Genomic DNA, 19,633 nt, shown 5'->3' on the forward strand with positions numbered 1-19,633 from the left:
GCCACTCCATTTACCCTCTACCTAGATAGGTGACAAGCACAGAGCAAGACCTTAAAAAAAATTCTTACACCATCGTTAACAATTATATCCAAGTTCAGTTTATTGGTGTTATGTCAATAACACATTAAACCACTTTACCAGTAAACATTACGATAAAAACTCAGTTTGCTGTAAGAATAAAAATTTCACCAAACCCAATAAGCCAACACGGTGGCTTAGTGGCTATCAAATTGATCCAACGCAAAGACCTAGCGTGTTGGCTTGAAAACGTCGACGACCACATTGTTGTTAAAAATCCTCATAGTTGGTATTTGAAGAACATACAAGATCATGATTTTCTTTTAGAAATACTTGCTTATAAAAGTTTGCATTTGACACCCATTTTGTTCGATTAGATTAAATTAACGTCGGCAGAGGATAATAATTTTATGTTTTTTTTATTAATTTTTTTATTATTATTTTTTTGTGGTCTTTATCAATGACTAAATTAAGATTTTGAATTGGTCAAATAGACACTCTTCATTTGGAGTGGATGGGATATATATGGCCCATTTGCTGTGAATATTCAAATCTTGTAAATGTAAATAGTTTTTCATTATTTAATTTCTAATATGCACATCAGCTTTTCATACGTAATCTTGTAAAGCTAATACGAGTAGTAGTACAATAATAAGATGTGTCATGTGAAAGAGATGTAATCATTTATTACTTCATCTATAATATCAAGAAACTTGCCTTTCAAAAAAAATAATATCAAGAAATTAAGCACCAAATAAGTAAACACATGTGTCGTGGTCGGTTAGAGTATTTGACCTTTTGCCATATTGTGTTTCATTAATTTAAAGCTTGAAAGATTTAAGACATATCTACACTTTGTTCTAAGGTGCATTTTATTTATACATATATGTATTTTGGAGCCTGGACAAGGATATGATAAAAAAAAAAAACCCATAATAACACCGCGCACTGTATCACATGTCGTTAAATATGTATCTGTTTAAGAATCCTCAAAAGTTATATTAACATTAACATTATAAGTAAAATTGGAAGGATTTCAACCCTTAAATTAAAATTAAATGTCAAAATTCAAACTTCATTAAAATCTTAACCTTTGATTTTAATTTAAGGGTTAAAAATTATCCAACATCACGTATCCATATGTATCTGCCTCGAACCCACGCCTCGTAAACTTTGGAAAGATCAATTTCTAGATCAATTAAACTATTTGAATTGAACATTTAGTTATGATAATTTGTTCTTTCTTTTGGATTGAATTAGATACACATCGAGCTTTGCCTACTTTGTCATTAATATGATAATATCAGGATTTCATTCAACCAAAATCGGCATTGTCGACATTCGGTAGCATTTTCATTGAGTCTAATTTGTGGCGAGGATACGATATTTTGGTACTGAATAACACTTCATATACTTTGTAAGCCACCTTGGGTACAAAAGTTTCAAATGTTATTTTTCGTAATGTGCAAATTGTTAGTCTGACTTAGGTATCGGTTTAGTGTTGTAGCATAACGACTATGGTTTAGCAATCTACTTTTTACACCTATATACGTTATAAGAGGTTACATGGTTTGCTTTTCAATTTGTAAATTTGGTGTAAAATTAAATTGTTTGATCAAAATTCCGAAAACCAAAATGCTTCTACTAAGATAGTTTGGTGTAACAAATTAATACGGGCGACCTTAAGCTACCGCCCCAATTTCTTACAGTCACCAGTCTTAAATTTTTTAAAAATTGCGTGTATATATATATAATTAGTATTAGTATATAATACTATAATACTCAACATTTTCTGATCAACGTATTACGGTTGGGTGGTTAAGACATTAGTAATATGTGTATATTGGATTAAGCCGTCGAGTTAAATCATCACTACTACAAAATATGGTTTTTTATACAGTTAAAACATGTCTTTTTACACAGTTTTGCTTTTGTGTAAAAGAGTAGTGTAACTGATTCTTACCCCTTTTTTACACAGTTTTCCAACTGTGTCAGTAAGTCTAGCTTTTTTTCTTACTTTACACTGTTACTATATCACAACTGTGTACAAATGTGTAATTCTCTACACATACAAAACCAATAAATCAACCACACTGCTATTAAATAACAAAATGATCTTTCTGCACTACAACAAAACATTAACAATCTTTCTGCACTATAACAAAATACTCACAAAACTAAAATAATCACACACATTCATTCAAACATCATACATGTATTAAAATGCCCCATGAGTTTTACAAAATCACCATCAAGGTGCAAAATCACCGTCAAGGTGAAACATATTCAAAGACATTAAAGTTAACATTGATATACATATAACATAGACGTTTGATGAGGAAAAGGACCAAACTAAGGATACTGTCATCTAAGGCTAGCTTACAAAGATTGATATACATATAACATAGGTAAATACCATAATGTTTTTGCTGGGGGCCCATCATTCGACATGATACCGTCAACTCCTGTTCGATTATATTTTTGTATCGTGACATACCACATGTAACACATTGATCTAAATCTTTATAATCATTTCGATATAACATACAATCCTTCGGGCACACATCTATTCTTTCAATTTTCATTCCCATTGGACACATGAGTTTTTTTGCTTTGTATGTTGAAACCGGTAGCCTATTACCTTTTGGGAGTATGTCATGCAATATCCTTAGTAACTCTGTGAAACTTTTATCACTCCAACCATGACTTGCTTTCACGTTAAATATTTTCAAGATACCTGAAAGTTTGGTATATTTTCTACATCCAGGATACAATTCTTTTTCAGATTCAGAAAATAACTGTTGAAATTTTTCATAATCCTTATCAACAACCTCATCCTCTACATCATGTAACATGCCTTTTTAAATTATCACCAATATCATTGTCGGAAACATTGTTATCATTTTCATTAGAATCTTGACTAACCACGTTATGATCATCCAAACACTCTCCATGATATATCCAGCATGTATACATTTCAGTGAATCCTTCACAAATTAAATGGTCTTTAAGTACATTTTTATCACTAACATCTTTTACATTTTTACATTTTTTACAAGGACATCTAATATGATTGTCTCCACTTTCCATCATATATTTCTCTACTGCTTCAATAAACTGATTCAAGCATGTCAAATAATCCTTTGTAGCACGAGGTATTTCATACATCCAATAACTCCGTTCGTAACATTAAAAATTAATTGTTAACTAAATGCATGATGGTTACCGATCTAGGACAAGTTGGGTGGCCATCCTAACCCGCTTTTTGAATACTTTGTCTCATATGTGAATGTATATAATAGATTGATAATTTAAGAAAAATTGGACAGCATTTCCTCTTAACTCCCTAAATATGTATATAAAATACATATTCGTAGGAGCAAAGAAAAATGTCTACCAAATTTTTCTTAAATAATCAAATCATTATATACATTCACATCCTAAATGAGACAAATTATTCAAAAAACAGTCCCAAACGGGGACTATCCGAAATTAATCCCTATTGGATTTATTTCGGATGGGTGACCTACGGCACATGAACTTCCTATACTAAATGATATATGTCACAATTATTATATAAGTAAATATGCATAATCAAAATTTTAAGTAAATGTGAAGTGAAAAAATATTACCTTATCAAAGCACACATGTATCAAATATCTTTAATCCATAATCAAGTTAGTAACTTCTTTAAATTCAAATAAACAAGATTTACCTAAAAACATATATATGATAGAAAAATTAAAACAAATACAACAAAATGCATATATAATGCAATTATTACTATTAAAGTATATAGAATACAAAAATATATTAAATATGAAAGGATACATAATATTTAGTATAATAAATGTAAAAATACTTACTTATATGGTTAGTAGAAGCATTGAAGGCAAAAAAAGTTGGAGATTTATTGAAGAGAAAATGTTGGAAAGTGAAGATTTGTGAACAAATAAGGCTAACGGCTGGAATGGAATGTAATAGTATTCTTAGAATGTTTTTTACACAGTTTTATTTTATACTTGTGTAAAATGGTCGTCCAGCATTAAATGCGTACACCTACCAGCTTTTTTATACAGTTAATACTACCAACCGTGTAAAGATTTAAATCAGGAATCCAAGGGGGCTTTTGTCACATGCTCTTTTACACAGTTTCCGTGACTAACTGTGTTTAAATTTCCGTATCACTTTTTTGACACAGGTTGTTGTTTACAAGTGTAGCAAAATTTCCGTTTCTTTCTTTTTAACATAATTTTTGGGAGAACTTGTGTAAAATGTAGATAGACAAATGCCCATTTTTGTAGCATGATGTTGGTGCCCTGCCTTCATGTTTTTTTTTTCTTGGAAGTTTCCTCATGCCCCATCCACAATATTTTTCTTACAAACTTAATTTGTTATGTCTAATCTAAGTTTGTTTTCCCCCACTCGTTCTGATCATATAAATACTCGAATCCGCCCTTACAAATGATAACATAAAAAATCCTTAGAATCAGAAAAGAGAAATGTAACGTATGCAACAAAGTAGATTCGAGAACACAAGAACTTGAAATGGGCACCACAAAAATAAGTATAGTTGGCCATATATTTACAAGTGGATGGAAGTTTGAAGATTGATATCAACATCCTTTCTTCTGATTGGCCAGAAATCTATCCAACTTAATCATATGTGGCTCCATTCACATATTTTCTTTTGATATCAATATTTTTACATATATTTTCATACTTACATTTCAACGTACAAACATAATAAAAAGAAAAACACATTCTCAAACAGCCATCATCAAACAACCTTGTTTTTTAGACCAAAAAATGGCAGCTGCTTCCTCTGCTGCTGTAGTTAATGGATTAGGCTCATCTTTTTTATCTGGTGGAAAGAGGAGCCAGACACTGTTATCTGCACCGGTTGGTGGTGCCAGCGTGGTAGTGGCTCCTAGGCGGTTAGTTATCACTGCTGCTGCTGCTCCTAAAAAATCATGGATCCCTGCTGTTAAAGGTGGTGGCAATTTGGTCGACCCCGAGTGGCTCGATGGCTCGTAAGTTTAACGCATCCTCCTCTTTTTCTGTACTACTAAAATTGTCACAGTTGTGACCCATTTACTTTTGAAACGATTGATTGTCAAATGAGCAGAAGCAAGATTATAATCAAAAACCTACATTAGCCCACAATTGACAATTGTACTTTCAACTAGGAAAAAGTTAATCATAACTAGTAATTATATTCCAGATCAATAATGGTCTAAACCCAAATTTCGATACTTTAATTATGAAACCTGTCAAAAAAAAAGTTACTATACAAAAATTAGCATCAGTCATTGTTTTAATTCCTTAACTTTTTCTAGTAATGTTTTTACTATCATTAACTTCATGTTTTTCTCTGTCTGTCTGACCATCTAAGCTAAGGAGTTAAAACCATATGCTGTTAAAAAGTTTAAAACCAAATAAAAGTTGGATGGTAAAAACATTGCCTAACAAAGTTCAGAGATTAAAATGATAACTTGTTTATCACTTAGAGTAAAAAGCTAGCAAAAATAAGTTTGAGCTTCAAAACAATCTGGTAAAGTGTTAATCATTATTAATCCGATATAGAATTCTCCTAACCATATTTGGCAAATCATCTGAAACAATTAAAATTTTCTTCGCAAGGAGTGTTTCTGAACCACCAGACCCATTATCACTCATACTAAACTGGTTGGCCCATTATCAATCGGACCAACATGCCCATTTGGGTCTGATGAAAACTTTCTAACTACAGGCTCCCAGGAGACTTTGGGTTCGATCCACTCGGTCTAGGCAAGGACCCGGCATTTCTAAAATGGTACAGAGAAGCAGAACTCATTCACGGGCGTTGGGCTATGGCAGCCGTGCTAGGTATATTTGTGGGTCAGGCATGGAGTGGTATCCCATGGTTCGAAGCAGGAGCCGACCCAGGTGCCATTGCTCCATTCTCATTCGGAACTCTACTCGGAACCCAACTCCTTCTCATGGGTTGGGTTGAGAGCAAGAGATGGGTTGACTTCTTCAACCCTGAATCACAATCTGTTGACTGGGCCACTCCCTGGTCTAAAACTGCCGAGAACTTTGCTAATGCTACAGGAGAACAAGGTTATCCAGGCGGCAAATTCTTTGACCCTTTGAGCTTTGCAGGTACGATCCAGAACGGTGTTTATATTCCAGATACCGAGAAGCTTGACAGACTCAAGTTGGCTGAGATTAAGCATGCAAGACTAGCAATGGTTGCAATGTTGATTTTCTACTTTGAGGCAGGGCAAGGGAAAACACCACTTGGTGCTCTTGGGTTATAAGTAGGAAGTGATTCAATTGGTTAGCATGTAAATTTGTTTAATTAGAATGATCCATTGGATGAATAACTTAAATTTAATTAGTATGTTCTTTACATATGTTTTGAACCTGAGTCAAGTCCATTAATATTAATATACACAAGTGAAGAAAAGGTTATGATTCCTTTTTAAACGCCGTTTGACTTCTAGATGGATTGTTAAGCTGTCGCATGTAGAGATAGTGAAGGACGGGTCCTTGGAGGGCCGGTTAGGGAGAGAAATTGTACCGACTGGTACTCCAAAGTCGAGTTATGACTAGTCTCTCGAAACTGATCCAGAAGCTCTTGGCAAGTGTAGATTCGTATATAGCTAATTAGCTATCATTCCCCTTATAATTTTTTTTAGACGAACAGAAAATATGAAATCTAAAAGCATATGAGTCCCTTCGGAGACATCCGATAACATTGGAACGATATAGAGAAAATTAAGGGTTAACATGCACATATCGAGAAATGGTCCATAAAGATGGCATAAACGATTCTGAGGGTGATGAAGAAGAAAATGCTGGAGGACGATTAGAGATTTTAATTAAATTGGATTGAATTACAAAACCAGCAACATTTCTATTTACACCAAGTCACTAACATGCAGATACTCTAAAATTCACACTTTCCACCTAACAAGCCATTATTTGGATATTAAGAGGGAAACGATTCAGCTTAAATCGAAGAAAATGAATTGAGACAGTTTGGAAGTATACTTCCTAGAGGGTGGAAAGATCCAGTTCCTATATTTGAATTCTATTTTGTCCTTGAACAGGGATAGGCCTAACCCAGGATCAGGTGTTCCTTAATTCAGAGGTTGGGTATGTATGGTTACTGAATTGGGAGTCGGGACCAGGATTTTTGGAATCAACGTAGACCCATCTTAAAACTTGGATGATATCTCATCTCTTGACTCATACAAGAGATTTTGAAACTCTAATTAACCAGAGAGATAAACCTATAAGGTGTTAGCATAATCTTCCTAAGAATTCCATTCCATCCACAATACAACCAATCTTCATTACTTCCAAAAAGATCAAAGATTAATCCTCGCATCAAAGATCAAATTAAGAACAGGACCTTACAAGAATCTGTCTTTACTCGCTATCAATCAAGAAAAAAGCTCAAATTGAACGAAAAGTTAAAAATATGCAGAACCTCATTAAGCAATATTACAGAGAAGAACATTATCAGTCAGTGTTACCCATTGCCATCAAGAACTCACCCTCACAGACAACCTCGCCTCCAACATACGCCTTCCCGTCCATCTTTGCGATTCCAAAGCGTTTTTGAAGTTTGGTGAGTGTCATTCTCATGACCAAAGTGTCTCCAGCGATCACCGGTTTTCTGAACCTGACTTTGTCAATTCCAGCAAAGAAGAAACTGTCACGAGACCCGCCAACTTCTGGTTGCAGCATTACCAAACCACCAACTTGTGCCATTGCCTAAAGATTATTTACCAAATTTTGTTAGCTTATAGGGAAACTTTCACGAGACCCACCTACAGATTTATTTGGACATGAAAGGAAAGATTGTTTTTATTTGGGGACAAGAATTCAACTGGTGCATTATCAGTCCCCCACAAAACAGTCCCGCAGCCAACATGAGAGAAGGTAAATGATGTAACACTATACTTAAAGGGACATGAGGTCTGAAATCCCGAATTTGAACTCCTGGCCTCTGTTATTATGCCACATGTTCCCACTACCAGACTACCATCGCAAGGACTTATCTTGGGACAAAGAGTTGGTGCTTTTTTTGAAATTTTTTTTTTCTACTTCCTAAAACATGTCTAGCTAAAACATGTCTTTAACTGGATGAAAATACGTTGGCGGTCGTAACGAAAAAATGCACTACATGTTACATGGTAGATCATTGAGTGAGGGTGGAAAATAGCATTAAATGGTTATTTTAATCAACCAATCTCAGTAATTACTGTTTCACTACAATATAGACAGCCATTTTGACTTTTGATATAAAGAAAACTCTTATTAAAAATTTTGACCTCGGATTTATGAGCTTAACTACTATACATGAGTTATTTGTTTATCAAACTAAACTTTATAGTAAATTCTACGCGTAAGGAAGCCAAGGTATTGATGATTAGCAAAATATGTATCAACTATCCACTTTCCATTTAAAAGGCCCTTCTATAACGTACTAAATTTTATACTTATTTATGTTCCAAAGTATATGCGATAGTTTTTGGCAAATGATACACAAAATGAACTTTTTAGATGTCCTGAAAGAAAGACAGTTTTTCTTTTCAAAAAAAATAAAAAAATCCTACTTTAAGTTACCTTCGTGCACATTAGCCGTTCAAAAACAAATTGTATAAAATTTATTGGCATCAGCAGTATTGCATTTCATTTGACTTGGAGCAGATACTAGGCTTTGTTCCAAAATCAAAGCAGAATCTTTTTGGATCTGGAATGAGTATTTTAAATTTTAACTAGTAGGCAACTGACATTTAGCAATGCACCCCAGCTAATCTTTTATCTCTTCCTAGTTTATAAATATGAACTCTTATGAACTCAATGTAATAAAATTATTCAAAAAGTTCTACAATTATACTTTGATTTTAGAGAATAAAAACACCATATGAATGTCGTACAAAAAGTTTATTATCTTTTTTAACTACTCAATCTATTATTCATTCATTTCACTTAAGATTAAGTTTGAATTATAATGCTCTGCCATCCAAAAAAAAAGTTTGAATTATAATGCACTATAGTCTTATACATATATGGGCAAAAAAAAACTTCCGATTATAATCTGAACAACTTTGCGATAATAAGAAACCTGAAATAAACATATAGTAGTAAATCATGAGAAGATTCTGAAACTGTACCTCAACCATAAGAACACCAGGCATAATTGGTCTATCGGGAAAATGACCAGGAAAAAAGTTGTCATTTATGGTCACATTCTTGATCCCAACCGCTGAAACTCCTGGATTATACTCAATCACCCTGTCCACTAAAAGAAATGGAAATCTACAACAACAAAAACTCAGATTAATAATTAACTATATATGAGAATTTTTAGAAGAAATTAAAACTTCTGTACAGTAAATGTAATACAGAAATACAAGAAACAAGCAAGTAAAAAATACCCAAATCACAAAGTAAACCATATGCTCATATTTTTTTGATCAATGATCAAAAAGCAAAGAAAAAGTACGACAACTACGATATGGGAGCAAATAAAAAATAAACAAAACCCAAATCATAAATCAAACCATAAATCATAATTTCCGCACAAAGCTTTCAACTTTATGCAGAAAAATAAATGTGGGAACTACCATAAACAAGCATGCAGATAAACTGTAATCAAATTAAACAACGCACTAGTTGAATTTATAACGTGTCAATTAGGATTTATTTAGAAATATAAAATTCTTGAAAATTTTGAAAATGAACTTTCGAAAATGAAGTTATAAGTTGGAGAATGTTGTTTTCTAGTTTTCTTAGGATTTTTTTTATTCTGAAAACATAAATTTGATCATGTTACCTAGTTTCTTTAGAAAAACTTTTCTTGAAACGACTAAACAAGCCAAATCACAAATTTAAAAATTAATATAAAATTACAAATAAACAAGTCTTCAAAATTCCAGTGATTTTATAGAGATAAAAAACACCCTTTTCATTTTCTTGTACAAATTAAAAAACTTATCCCTAACTAAACCAAACAATGCATCATATTTCCACTTTCCATGAAAAGTACATATAACTAAAAAAAACACTCGAAATCAGAAATCAAGCAAAAAAAAAGCACAAACCTGTGTGGCAAAATCTCACGAATCTGATTAATATCAACAACAGTAGGATAAGCAGGAAACCCTGAAAAAAATAACACACAATTAGTCATTAAATATTATAATTTCAAAGAAAATGAACACAAAAAAAAAACATGGGTCAGCTTTAAAATAGCATAAAACATACTAAGTTCAATTGGGGTTTCATCTTTTGAAGTATTACTATCACTACTAGCACTTGAAGTGCATTTAGTGATAAATCTTGATTTCAATTGGGATCTTGAAAAAGATAATTGATTGAAGGATGAAATGGAGATGGTTTTAGGAGGGGTTTGATTGGATGAGATATGAGAGTGAGAAATGAGGGAATGAGAGAGAGTTGAAGAAGCCATTTTTGAGTTTGGAAAAATGGTTGTTTTTTGGGGGTTTGAGAAATTGGGATTTTTGGGGGTATTTGAGAAATTGGGTGGGTGAAGATTTTGATGGAAATGGAGGTAAAGAAAGAGGGAAGATGGCGGAGATAGCAAGAGTGTGTCTGTGTTTGTTTCTAGTGTTCGCTTACTAGTTTTCAGTCTTTGGACAAAGTTGGTGTTGAGTTGTTGGTTGGGTGGATCTTGAAAGCAAGTGAATCGGTTCCGGGTTTTATAAAACATTCATCTCCAATGGAAAATATAGTTTGTACTAGCGTTGTACCCGCGCGATGCAGCGGGGAATAAGAAAAAAACGCTGGTGGTTTGATGGTGGTTTGTGGAGAGGCGGCGATGAAAAAGAAAAAAAATAAGCCGGCGGCAGTGGATGGTGGTTTTTGGAGAGGTGGTGGATGGTGTTTATGGGGATAGCGTACATAGAAGGTGGATTGCGGCGGTGGATGGTGGTATTTGGGGCGGTGGTGGATGGTGTTTATGAGGGGAGAAAATCAGAGAAGGGGGGAGGGAGAGAAAATCAAAAATCGGATGAACGTATGTGTGTGTAATGAGCGTGATGGAGAAAAATGGGGTAGTGTAAATTAGGAGGGCATAAAAGATATTTTAAAGGTAGAGGTGTTAAAAGGGGGGTGGGGTAGTTTGCTTATTAATGGAGTATAGACTAGGGATGAGAAAAGCATAACCGAAAAACCGAAAATCGAAAAAACCCAACAAATTGAACCGTCAAAACCGAAAAGCGAACGAATCTGATTCGATTGATTTTCGTTTTCTAAAACCGAACGGATTGGTTTGGGTGTTGGTTTTATGTATAAAAAAACCGATTAAAAAACTGAACCAAACCAAACAAAAATTTTTTTAATTTATTTTATATTTATAACTTATAACATATATATTTGTTAGTAATAGTTAGCATATATGTTAATATTAATATATATATATATATATATTTTGGCTTTTTAGTGTAAAAATCATTATAAAGTGTATGTTTAAATGAAAATACACAACAAAATAATTTATTTTATAAACATTTATACCGATTTTAACATCTGTATATTTTAGTTTCTATATCATATTTTTTCCTTAACAATTAAAAGTTAATATAATAACATAATAAACCAAAAGAAAACAAAGAAAAAACCGAAACAAAAACCCAAACCGATCCAGAAAACCGACAAACCGAACCAAATGAAAACTGACTCCAACGGTTTTGGTTCATAAAAATCGAACGGATTGGTTCAGGTTTTGGTTTTATGGCAAAACTGACCCAAACCGATCCATGCTCACCCCTAGTTTGTAAAAGCTATGGCTGAAGTATGGGTCAGTTTTTGCCTAAATCCAAAACCTAAATCAATCTATTTGGTTTTTAGAAAACCAAAACCATTGGATTCAGTTTTGGTTTTTTTATATATTTTTTTAAAAGTTTTTTTGTTTACTAGCCTGGTGCCCGCGCGTTACAACGGCTATACAGTGATAACAATACAAAACATGCGAGGGGATGCGACGACGATAATTGCAAAGCAAACACTTGTGTTACTCCGTAAAAACTATCATGATATATCGACTTCAAACAAAGGAAACGTAATAGTTTATTACATTGAATAATCCGTAAAAAAATAAGTTGTTTAAAACCCGATAAGATATAATAGAAGATCACCAAGCATAAATACTCAAAATAGACGCGATTGATGTTGCATTGGAGCAAAAATTTAAATATAAATTGGACAAATCCAGTAATTGAAAAATTGTCACATGGATTACTTAGGAAAATTTTCATGCTAGATGGTCAAATGCAATTAGTCACAAAAGCACGAAGTACTATAAATATCATTCAAAAGATACATATGCAATTTGTAACTTAAACTTGGATTAATTATAAGCTGGAATAATCATAAGCATTTTGTAATGTCCAAGTGCTATGGTATATATATTAAAATTGCTTCCTTATGCTCATACTGGAACTCAAGAAAGAAAACCAAGAAGTTAAACACATCACATAAGAAGAAAAACATGGGAGTCTCAAAATAATCGGGTTTTTACAAAGAATTTCCAAACAAAATAAATGTAAATTCACTGTTGAAGGATGCAAAAGGCTTGATTGTAGGTGAGTAATTTTGCATATGACACTCAAGAATCAACATTAAGAATAACATTGATTTAGTCGTTTACCCCTGTTATGTTCAGCGTCTTCCAAGACCTCCACCGTATGTATTCTGCAGAACAAGTAACGAAATTGTAACAGACACATTTTTAAATAGTAGTTTTGTCATAATGGGTTAATCCGAGCTAACTGAGCAGGCGCGAGTGTTTGTACATTAAACATGGGTTGTCATCCAGAGGGGATGAATGTTTGATTTAGGGATTTGCTGGCGATTCCCCGGAGGTATAAAGCACGGTGGTGCTTAACGCTATGTAATGTGAATGTGTTTCGGATTGATGGGTGTTTTTGGTTGTTTGTTGCTGGAGCATCACTTGCAGAGAGAAAATGACGTCCAGATCTGTGTTTGTGTTTTTTGAAGAGGAAGAGAATGAGAGTTTAGACTTAGAACTCATCTATATATATAGGGATGGTTATCTTAGAGAGTAAGTTTAGGGTTTTAATTGTGTTTTTATAAAACACAATTTGTTTTTATTGTGTAATCTAAAATACGTTGTGTTAAGTTTTTGATGTGTAAAAATCGAGCTTTAAATTTATAAAACTAAAACTACCCAAAAACTCACTACTACGCACTCACGGGCAGTGGACCCGATCGTTTGTAATATAGTTAAGAGATAAGTCCGAGTTCGTTCTCAGGGATTGGAAATGACTAGTTGCTTTATGAAATGGTTTGGAAAAACGGGTGTTGCTTTGAAATTCCTCTTGACAATTAAAGTAAAATTGGTTTGCAAAATAATTGCATGAATTTGAAAAGAACTTCAGACAGTATAATTAAAAGTCATACCTTGACTTCCCTCGACTTCAAATGTGATTGCATTTAATTAAGAACAAATTCTCTAGAGTTTAAAGATAACCGTGACAAGATTAAGGTGCTCACGTGGTACCACCAACCGTGAACAAAATATCGAATCACCTAACTCTTTTTCGTGGATATGGACTGCGGCGCAGTGGGCATAGCCTCCCTCCACTGCGGCGCAGTCATAGCTTGTGTAAGACAAACTTCTTTCGATCTCGAATACAAGCCGAGCTTCGCCGTCTTTTCCACTTAAATCAACTCTCAATCATTCAAATCAACTTCTAGGCCAATAACCCTTCGTAATTGCACCAAATGAACGCGTAACCTGTTTAGAGCCTGTAAACACTAACAAACACCATAAACGCGCCAAATGCATACAAAATATACTTAAAACACATAAGAAATAGGCCAATAAGGATGTGGGTAATGGGTATAAATTAGTCACATCAAATCCCCCCACACTTGAGCATTGCTTGTCCTCAAGCAAATCCGGAATTTAAGAAAAAGTAATCCTTGACAATCAAACTATTAAAACAAGTGACAAGTATCAAAAAGAAGCAACACCAAGCATGTCAAATGACAGAAAGCGGGTGAAGCAGTTTTAATCTTAAATGAAAACTCGAAATGTTTGACAATACCTGAACAATCCGCAAGCCACGATAATCAACTAAGCATAAATGAAAACAAACGATCCTATCAATTTCATTCTACTCCAACAAAGTTACTTTCGGGGTTGAATATATGAAGAATCATTCATAGCTCAGTCGTGATGTATACTCTTTTACTATAGGCTTGAACTAGGATCGTCACTTCACCATTGAGGCGCAAGGATCAAGTACATCGTCAAAATAGGCATTAAGGGTGGTTGTATAGTTAAACTAAGGCTAAGTATAAGGGATATGTACAATAGAAAATGGGAAATTTATAGGTTAAAAGTGGAAGATAAGAATTGATAGTATAAGTTAAATTAAATATGAACAAAATAGTCTAATCAAACCCATACCATTGATTGCCAACAAACCTTTAACCCATAAGATGCTATCCCGCGAATACCTCCAAAGTACCAAGCAAGCCTGATACCATTGTGGTGTTTCAACTTCTAACAACTTACAATCAACCAAATCTTCCAAAATAGTGATACAACAACTTTCTAGACATTTAAAAATGAGAAATGCCTACTAGTAGCCCAAGTTCTTTCTTTCTTTTTTTTTTTTATTTAATTTTTCTGATTTTCAACTCTTTTTATTCTTTTTGAACCATTTTTACTCTACTAGTAGATACCTGATGAGCGTCCATTTTGTGATAAAAACCCCTAAAGAAAGGCTTCATTTCTATGCTTAAATGAGTTAATATTCCGGAACTATCGATACTTAATGAATGATATGTTTGTGCAGGTTCCTGGAATATGCGAGAGAGGGTAAATGACATCAACTGACTCAAGAAGGAAGCCTATGAAGTTACAAGACACAAGGAAGTGGTTCGGGAGCCAAACGAAGACTCAAGTGCAAGACAGCAGCCACCAGCGCCGCTAGACACATACCCAGCGCCGCTGGTGCTCACCAGCGAACGCTCTCCAGACCACAAGCGCCGCTCGAAGCTTCACCCGCGGCCGCTCGAAGTATCACCAGCGCCGCTAGCCCATTAGCCAGCACCGCTAGCAGGCCCACCAACGCTGCTGGTCGGCCCAGATCAGTAACCGACTTAAACACCTATTTAAGTTGAACTAACCCTCAAAACCCTAGGAGAGAGCTGATTCAGCAGCCCTAGCCGCCCAGGACTAACCCTAGATCGAAATTGCAGATTCCAAGAAGGTTTTGGAGCATCTAAACACCTTCCGATCTTCACTCTTGGTCTAAATCTTTCATCTTTATTTACTCTTTGGCTTTGAACTATGTCTTTTATATTCTCAGACTTTGTTATTCCTTTAATAATGCTAGGCTAGTAGGCTGAATACTTGTTTGGATCAATGTGATCATATAGACGCTTATTGTTTTACTGTGTTTGTTTAGATTCTGTTGGAGTGTGCTTTACTGTTTATCGTAGATCCATGTTTATTAGTAATTCATGTTGCTATTGGTTTTATATCTGAACATATTAGTTTAATTCCGATGATTGTCTATGATCATGTACTAGGACTAATATGCTAGGACAGAAAACAACTAGTCGGTCTATAACTAGAAGTAAAAAGTGATTCACTTGTAACCGAGGGATCCAGAACCATAGTAACTAGGGTGAATTGAACATGAAGCTTAATAATACCAGACGCGATCCTTTGACTTGGAAACGAGCACTGTGGTCACCGGAGGGAATTATATCTGGTCATGGCTTAAGAGCCGGGTAATTAAAAGATGAATTAGTAACACAAACTTTAGGTCATAATACTTAAAACAATGAATCTAGCGAGAATTTGTTTTAAAGGGTAGTGTGAGTCTAGCGACGTCTTTGGCAACTGAGCTTTTGCTTCGGAGATGAATTTGGTAATGTCTTTAAATGACAAGAATGGAATGAGAGTATGTGTTCCATCAATAGTAGGCTTCGAAGAATACTTTCTATCCTTGAATAAGGCATAGCTGGTAAATTGAGCAGCTTTACGTTCAGCAGGTGATGAAACTTTGATCTTTGAGCTCTTTGGGATTGACTCAGTGCAAACTTTCTTTGGATCATCAAGTTCAGTTGGAAATACTGGACTTGTATCATGATACACTGATTCATTATCACTTTCAGTATCATCCATCTCAACTTTGTTAAAGTCTTTGAAGACTTCTCTCTCCTTGCTTAATAAAATAGTTGTCTTATCTTGCAACTCATGTTGAAGATTTGAAATGGTTTATATCAAGACAACTTCTTTTATTTGACTTTCCACAATGTGTTCATCAAGCCTTTGAAGTGAACTTTGCAACTCATTTGTCAATGTAGAAATTTGAGATTGCATCTCATTTGTCTTCAACTTATAACTCTTAACAAGCTTTGAATGTTTTGTTGTTAAATTCACAAAATCATTTAGATGACCAATGCTGCAAGATTCAAGGTCGGTATTCGTATCTTGTAGGCTTCTATTCTCATCTTGCAGTTTAGTCATCTCAGCTTGAAGTTGAGCATTCTTTGTTTGAAAAGCAATCACTTCCTCTTGAAGTTTAACATTCTTAGCTTGTAATGTGACTATTTCCTCTTGAAACTTGACATTTTTAGTTGCAGTCGAATGAATCAATGTCTTCATCACTTGACAGGGACTTGGATAAGGTTTCGACGAACAACATGAACACAGTCCATCTTTATGAAGTTTTACTTCGGATAAAGTAGGTGTCTTGGGTGAGGAAGTTAACCACAAATTAAAGACGAAATCATTTTGACTGAATTTAAAAACCTTGGATATGACATTTTGTTTAGCAAAGGGTGAAATGAAATGAAAGGTATTTGTGTTTGAAATTGAAATGAAGAATGAAATTTGGGAATTTTTGAATTTCAGGTTTTCCCTCCAGATTTTTCGCACCGAAAAAATGTTCTCACGAAACTTTGGATTTCATGTAAACTTTGGATATTTTGATCATAGGATTTCATTTTTTTTTTTTTTTTTGGATTTTCTGAATTGGAATGATCTTGGTTGAAATGATCTAAATGAAGATCGTTTTAGGATTGGAAATGAAACGATCTAAAAGGAATTAGGAAGTGAAACGATCTTGAAAGGAATGAAAGGTAGAACGATCTAAAAAGAGATCGTTTTGGAAACTTGTAGGTGAAACGATCTAATTTAGATCGTTTTGGAATCAAAGAGCTGAAACGATCTAAAAAGAGATCGTTTTGGAATCACAAAAACTGAAACGATCTAAAAGAGATCGTTTCACAGAATTTTCAAGAAATTGAATTGACCAAAACCAATCCAAAGGATCAGTTAGCCACAATCAATTCTTCACAACACAACCACACTTGTCAAAACGATCTAAATTGAATCGTTTTACAAGCTACAATCACTGAAGTAAATATGAAGTATGTAAAACTGAAACGATCTAAATTAGATTGTTTTAATTTCATTTCATCTTCTCCAACAGTTCAGTTTCAACATAAAACTCCATTGATGAACCTTAAAACTTCAATAACTTTTGATTTTCTGGAAATTAGAACATGAAACCACTTGCAAACTGTTTGTTTTCACCTTAGAAACAATCCGATTAACACAATTCACCTCAAAACATAACAGATTCAAAACCCAAATTTTGAGCAAAAAATCTCAAAATTCAAACTCGCAATTCGGATTGAATTAGAACGTGAAATTTGAGAGGATTATGAATTTAACTATCAGGAATCTATTGGTGAACAAATAATTGTGATTTCATGTGATTTGTGAGATGATCAAATGATGAACAGTGAAGAAAACGGTTTTGGATAAAAATTCGAATATTGACGAAAAATTGATAGAAATTGCAACAAATTGAGCTCTGGATCGTTAACGTGTAGTTATTTTGCTCTGATACCAAATGAAATAAACAAATTTAAGCTAGATTTGTGCAATTTATGGAGTTTGTGTGTGAAAAGGTGTTTGTGTGTGTATGGAGGTTAGGGATGAAGATTAGAGAGAAAATGTGTGGAATGTGTGTGTTTTTAATTAAGAAATGGTAAAAGTCTTACAAATTAGGTGTGAAAGGGGGTATTTATACCATAAATCTAAGATTTCACTAATGCCCCTTCCATCTCTAAAATATTACATTTTAACACCATTTTTAGGTCTAACAATTACTGATATTCGTCCTTTCACAACTATTTTCAGATTAGCCTTTTGCTGCAAAGCATTTGGTTATATTTTCTTATTTAATTGCTAAAAATTAGTTTATTAGGAGTTAGTGACAAACCCCCAAACAAACTAGAATTACACGTACCACTAGATTAGGTAACGCAACGCGTCCCTGCGAACGATCTTGTAATTTACCACTAGGCTATACTCAACTGACCGGGTTCGCTGCTCGTCAAAGTGTGTGTTAGTTTAGATAGTTACTTGTACAACATAAATTTTAAAGACTAGTTTAGATAGTTACTAGTTCATGGTATGATAGTGAATATTATTTTAAGAAAAGATTAATTTTGTCAACGTGATTGATATCGGTTGGTGGTACCACGTTATTGTCACATAGGTTCAATTGATAATTTGATAGTCAATAAAACTGATTGTTGGAAGAATTGTCTTTGTTTTGGTGGTACCGACTTGGGTAATTTAACTAGCAGTTAGGTGATTCGGTATTTCATTCACAGTTGGTGGTACCACGTGAGCACCTTAACCTTGTCACGATTATCTTTAAACTCTAGAGAATTTGTTCTTAATTAAATGCAATAACATTTGAAGTCGAGGGAAGTTAAGGTGGATGACTTTTAATTATATTGTCTGAAGTTCTTTTTAAATTTATGCAATTATTTTGCAAACCAATTTACTTTAATTGTCAAGAGGATTTTCAAAGCAACACCCGTTTTCCAAACCATTTCATAAGAAACTAATCAATTCCAATCCCTGAGAACGAACTCAAACTTATCTCTTAACTATATTACAAACGATCGGGTCCACTGCCCATGAGTGCGTAGTAGTGAGTTTGTAGGTAGTTCTAGTTTTATAAATTTAAAGCTCGATTTTGCACATCAATAGGTAGATTTATACAATGGAAAGGTAAGTTAAAGTGATGTATATGTGTATATATTGCTAAGGTATACAAGAAAAGAAAATTGTGTGAATATAGACAAGTATATGTATAAGGTTGTATACTAGGGATATGGATATACAAAAGAAAAGTGAAAAGAAAGAAATAAAAAGTATGGTCAAACCTAAATGCCAATTCGTTATCCAATGTACCCGTCACGATCACCAGGCCAAGTTCTAGAATCAACACATCATCGGTATACTCTTATCAAGAAAAGAACTCGGAAATGGCTAGGAAATACCTCAAACACGTAGATCCTAGTGCAGGGCATCAGAATGAAAACCCTTACTCCCGAATAAATCCAAGAGCCTAAGAGAGGGACGTATTTACGAAGCAAACAACCAAAACCGTCACCTGACACAACTATATATGAAATGATGAAATCTCACAATTGGGTGTTTTGGATATATATGAGTATGCAAGTAATGTTATCAATCCCGAAGGACTAGCCAAATAACCGTTCAGAACACACTTCGCCAATT

General features: G+C 34.0%; 2 protein-coding genes across 2 annotated transcripts; one reads left to right on the forward strand and one right to left on the reverse strand.

Moving 5' to 3' along the window:
• The first annotated feature begins 4,743 nt into the window (after positions 1-4,743).
• LOC122600178 (chlorophyll a-b binding protein CP24 10A, chloroplastic) lies at positions 4,744-6,400 on the forward strand. Its single transcript, XM_043772849.1, has 2 exons — positions 4,744-5,051; positions 5,771-6,400. Exons 1-2 carry the CDS (start codon positions 4,828-4,830, stop codon positions 6,318-6,320), a joined length of 774 nt encoding a protein of 257 aa, XP_043628784.1. The 5' UTR covers positions 4,744-4,827; the 3' UTR covers positions 6,321-6,400.
• A 939-nt stretch (positions 6,401-7,339) lies between these two features.
• LOC122599889 (3-hydroxyacyl-[acyl-carrier-protein] dehydratase FabZ-like) lies at positions 7,340-10,708 on the reverse strand. Its single transcript, XM_043772494.1, has 4 exons — positions 10,285-10,708; positions 10,122-10,182; positions 9,192-9,336; positions 7,340-7,785 (listed from the first exon to the last, which is right to left on the reverse strand). Exons 1-4 carry the CDS (start codon positions 10,487-10,489, stop codon positions 7,531-7,533), a joined length of 666 nt encoding a protein of 221 aa, XP_043628429.1. The 5' UTR covers positions 10,490-10,708; the 3' UTR covers positions 7,340-7,530.
• Positions 10,709-19,633: the final 8,925 nt, after the last annotated feature.

Source organism: Erigeron canadensis, chromosome 5 (assembly GCF_010389155.1).
Source record: "Erigeron canadensis isolate Cc75 chromosome 5, C_canadensis_v1, whole genome shotgun sequence".
Taxonomy (NCBI): Eukaryota; Viridiplantae; Streptophyta; class Magnoliopsida; order Asterales; family Asteraceae; genus Erigeron; species Erigeron canadensis.

Coding starts and splice junctions, on each gene's coding strand:
- LOC122600178 (XM_043772849.1), top strand. CDS start 4,828: ATGGCAGCTGCTTCCTCTGCTGCTGTAGTTAATGGATTAGGCTCATCT. Junction 5,052..5,770: donor CCCGAGTGGCTCGATGGCTC/GTAAGTTTAACG, acceptor TTCTAACTACAG/GCTCCCAGGAGACTTTGGGT.
- LOC122599889 (XM_043772494.1), bottom strand. CDS start 10,489: ATGGCTTCTTCAACTCTCTCTCATTCCCTCATTTCTCACTCTCATATC. Junction 9,337..10,121: donor CGTGAGATTTTGCCACACAG/GTTTGTGCTTTT, acceptor TTGTTGTTGTAG/ATTTCCATTTCTTTTAGTGG. Junction 7,786..9,191: donor CTGGTGTTCTTATGGTTGAG/GTACAGTTTCAG, acceptor AATAATCTTTAG/GCAATGGCACAAGTTGGTGG.